The sequence below is a fragment of the Myotis yumanensis genome, unplaced genomic scaffold (genome assembly GCF_028538775.1).
Source record: "Myotis yumanensis isolate MYYU_CA2020_CCGP unplaced genomic scaffold, mMyoYum1.0.hap1 SCAF_12, whole genome shotgun sequence".
Taxonomy (NCBI): domain Eukaryota; kingdom Metazoa; phylum Chordata; class Mammalia; order Chiroptera; family Vespertilionidae; genus Myotis; species Myotis yumanensis.
Window position 1 is genome coordinate 16,128,946 of NW_027223763.1, and position 2,590 is coordinate 16,131,535.

Below are 2,590 nucleotides of genomic sequence, written 5' to 3' on the forward strand. Positions count from 1 at the left end.
ATGAGGCCTGAGAACCAGAGCAGCGTGTCCCAGTTCCTCCTCCTGGGACTCCTCATCCCGCCAGGGCAGCAGGGCGTGTTCTTCACCCTGTTCCTGGGCATGTACCTGACCACGGTGCTGGGCAACCTGCTCATCATCCTGCTCATCAGGCTGGACTCTCGCCTGCACACGCCCATGTACTTCTTCCTCAGCCACTTGGCCTTCTCTGACATTTCTCTTTCCTCTGTCACTGTCCCTAAGATGCTCATGAACATGCAGACTCGGCAACAATCCATCTCCCATGTGGGATGCATTTCTCAGTTGTATTTTTTCATTCATTTTGCTGGTCTTGATAATTTTCTTCTGGCTGTGATGGCATATGACAGGTACGTGGCCATCTGTCACCCTCTACACTACACCACCATCATGAGGGAGGGGCTGTGTGTGCTGCTGGTGGCTGGCTCCTGGATAGTTGCCTGTGTCCATGCTCTTATTCATACCCTCCTCTTGGTCCGACTGTCTTTCTGTGCTGACAATGCCATCACCCACTTCTTCTGTGACCTTGCTGCACTCCTGAAGCTGAGCTGTTCGGATACCTCCCTCAATGAGCTGGTCATATTCACTGAGGGAGGAATGATTTTCTTTTTGTGTTTTGGTGTTATTTCGTGCTCCTATATCCGTATAGGGACCATCATCCTGAGGGTGCCCTCCACTAAGAGTCTCTATAAAGCCTTTTCTACCTGTGGCTCCCATCTCTCTGTGGTGTCTTTATACTACGGGACACTTGCGAGTGTTTACTTTTCCTCCTCATCATGGGATTCTAAAGATATAATTGCTTCGGTCATGTATACAATAGTTACCCCCATGCTGAACCCCTTCATCTACAGCCTGAGGAACAGAGATATCAAACAGGCCTTAGAGATGTGTGTCAATAGGGTTAAGTTCTTTAAGCAGCAATCAGTAAATCCTCCTGTTGTAGTCAGGAGCACAGTGAGGTAGAGCTCCTAAAATTATTGTATGGTCCAACTTCCATATAACTTTCATAGAATATGTGTTTTGTCATCATGTACATGTGTTGTTAATATGTCAACTAGGTCATATTTGCTACTTGGATTGTTAATAATTCTTTATTAATAATTGACATTTTTTGATTGTTCATTATCTCTTACAAGATGTATACAAAATCTTATGCAAAACATTTTGCACAATTATAATTGTGGATTTTTGTTTTTTTCCTTTGAGATATGTCAGATTTTGTTTATGTATTGTGTACACTGTGTTAATGAGGATGCCCTGATTTAGCATCATAGTCCGGTTCTGGTGAACTTTCCATTTATTTTTTCCCCCTGATTTTTTAATGTTGGATTTTCTTCAATTCAAGCTGATTATGCACATTTCTTTCCAACTCACATTCAATGTCATCATTTTGGTAGATTGTAATCATTCATAGTAAGAAAAATTACAATTTAGAAATTTCCAGGTACTACCAAAAAACAAAGCTTTGTAAAAAGAGAGAGACTTTAAAAAAATGCACTTAATAGCACACAATTGCATTTATAATTAGAAGATATTTCTAGTACTGGGTCCTACCTTATGACCTCATCTACTTCTGATACTTTCTATCTATATGTACAGATGCAGATAGAGATATAAGTACTAGGGTAGTGTAGATGGTAATGATGCAGCCTTCTCGCAGTTAGTGTTTGCATGGTTTTTCTCTTCTATCACTTTAAACTTTTCTTTGTCCTTATATCTGTGAGATGTCCATTGTTAACAGTGTAATGTTAGATTTTGGTCTTTTTATGTAGAATAGCAATTATTATATTTCTGGAGAATTGTATCTATTAACATCTAATGTAATCCTATATTATAAAAGGCTAATATGCAAATTGACCAAATGGCAGAATGACTGGTCGCTATGATGAACACTTACCTCCAGGGGGCAGACTCTCAATGCAGGAGCTGCCCTCTGGTGTCAGTTCGCTCCCACAGGGGTAGGGCAGATCAGCCAGAAGCCGGGCTCACGGCTGGCGAGCACTTAGGCCTGCTCCCCATATCAGTTCAACATCCTCAGAGGGCTCCCAGACAGTGAGAGGGTGCAGGCCGGGCTGAAGAACCCCCCAAGTGCATGAATTTCTTGCAACGGGCCTCTAGTCTATATATATAAAAGCCTAATATGCAAAGTGTCCCTTTGGGAGTTTGACCGACCAAAAGTTTGATCACTCGCTATGATGTGCACTGACGAGCAGGGGTCTTCAAGGAACGAAGGAAGGCCCTGGTCGGCAGCCAGCAGCCAGGAAAGGGAGGCCTTGGCTGGCCGCCTGCAGCTACTAGGGACCCAACCCGTGCACTAATTTCGTGCACTGGGCCTCTAGTCTACACTAATAAAAGACAAACATGCAAATTGACCTTACCTTCGCTACGCTTTAAGCCACACCCACCAGCCAATCAGAGCAACTATATGCAAATTAACCCAAACAAGATGGCGGCCAGCAGCCACGGAGCTGGAGCAAGCAGGAGGCTTGGTTGCCCCAATGATGGAGGAAGCGAAGCTTCCCGCCTGCTGCTGCTGGCTCTGAGCTCCACTCAAAGCAACAAAGTTTCAATTATA

General features: G+C 43.8%; 1 protein-coding gene across 1 annotated transcript; it reads left to right on the plus strand.

Moving 5' to 3' along the window:
• LOC139020417 (olfactory receptor 1J4-like) lies at positions 1 to 978 on the plus strand. Its single transcript, XM_070430055.1, has one exon. The coding sequence runs from the start codon at positions 1 to 3 to the stop codon at positions 976 to 978; it is 978 nt and encodes a 325-aa protein (XP_070286156.1).
• The last annotated feature ends 1,612 nt before the right edge of the window (positions 979 to 2,590 follow it).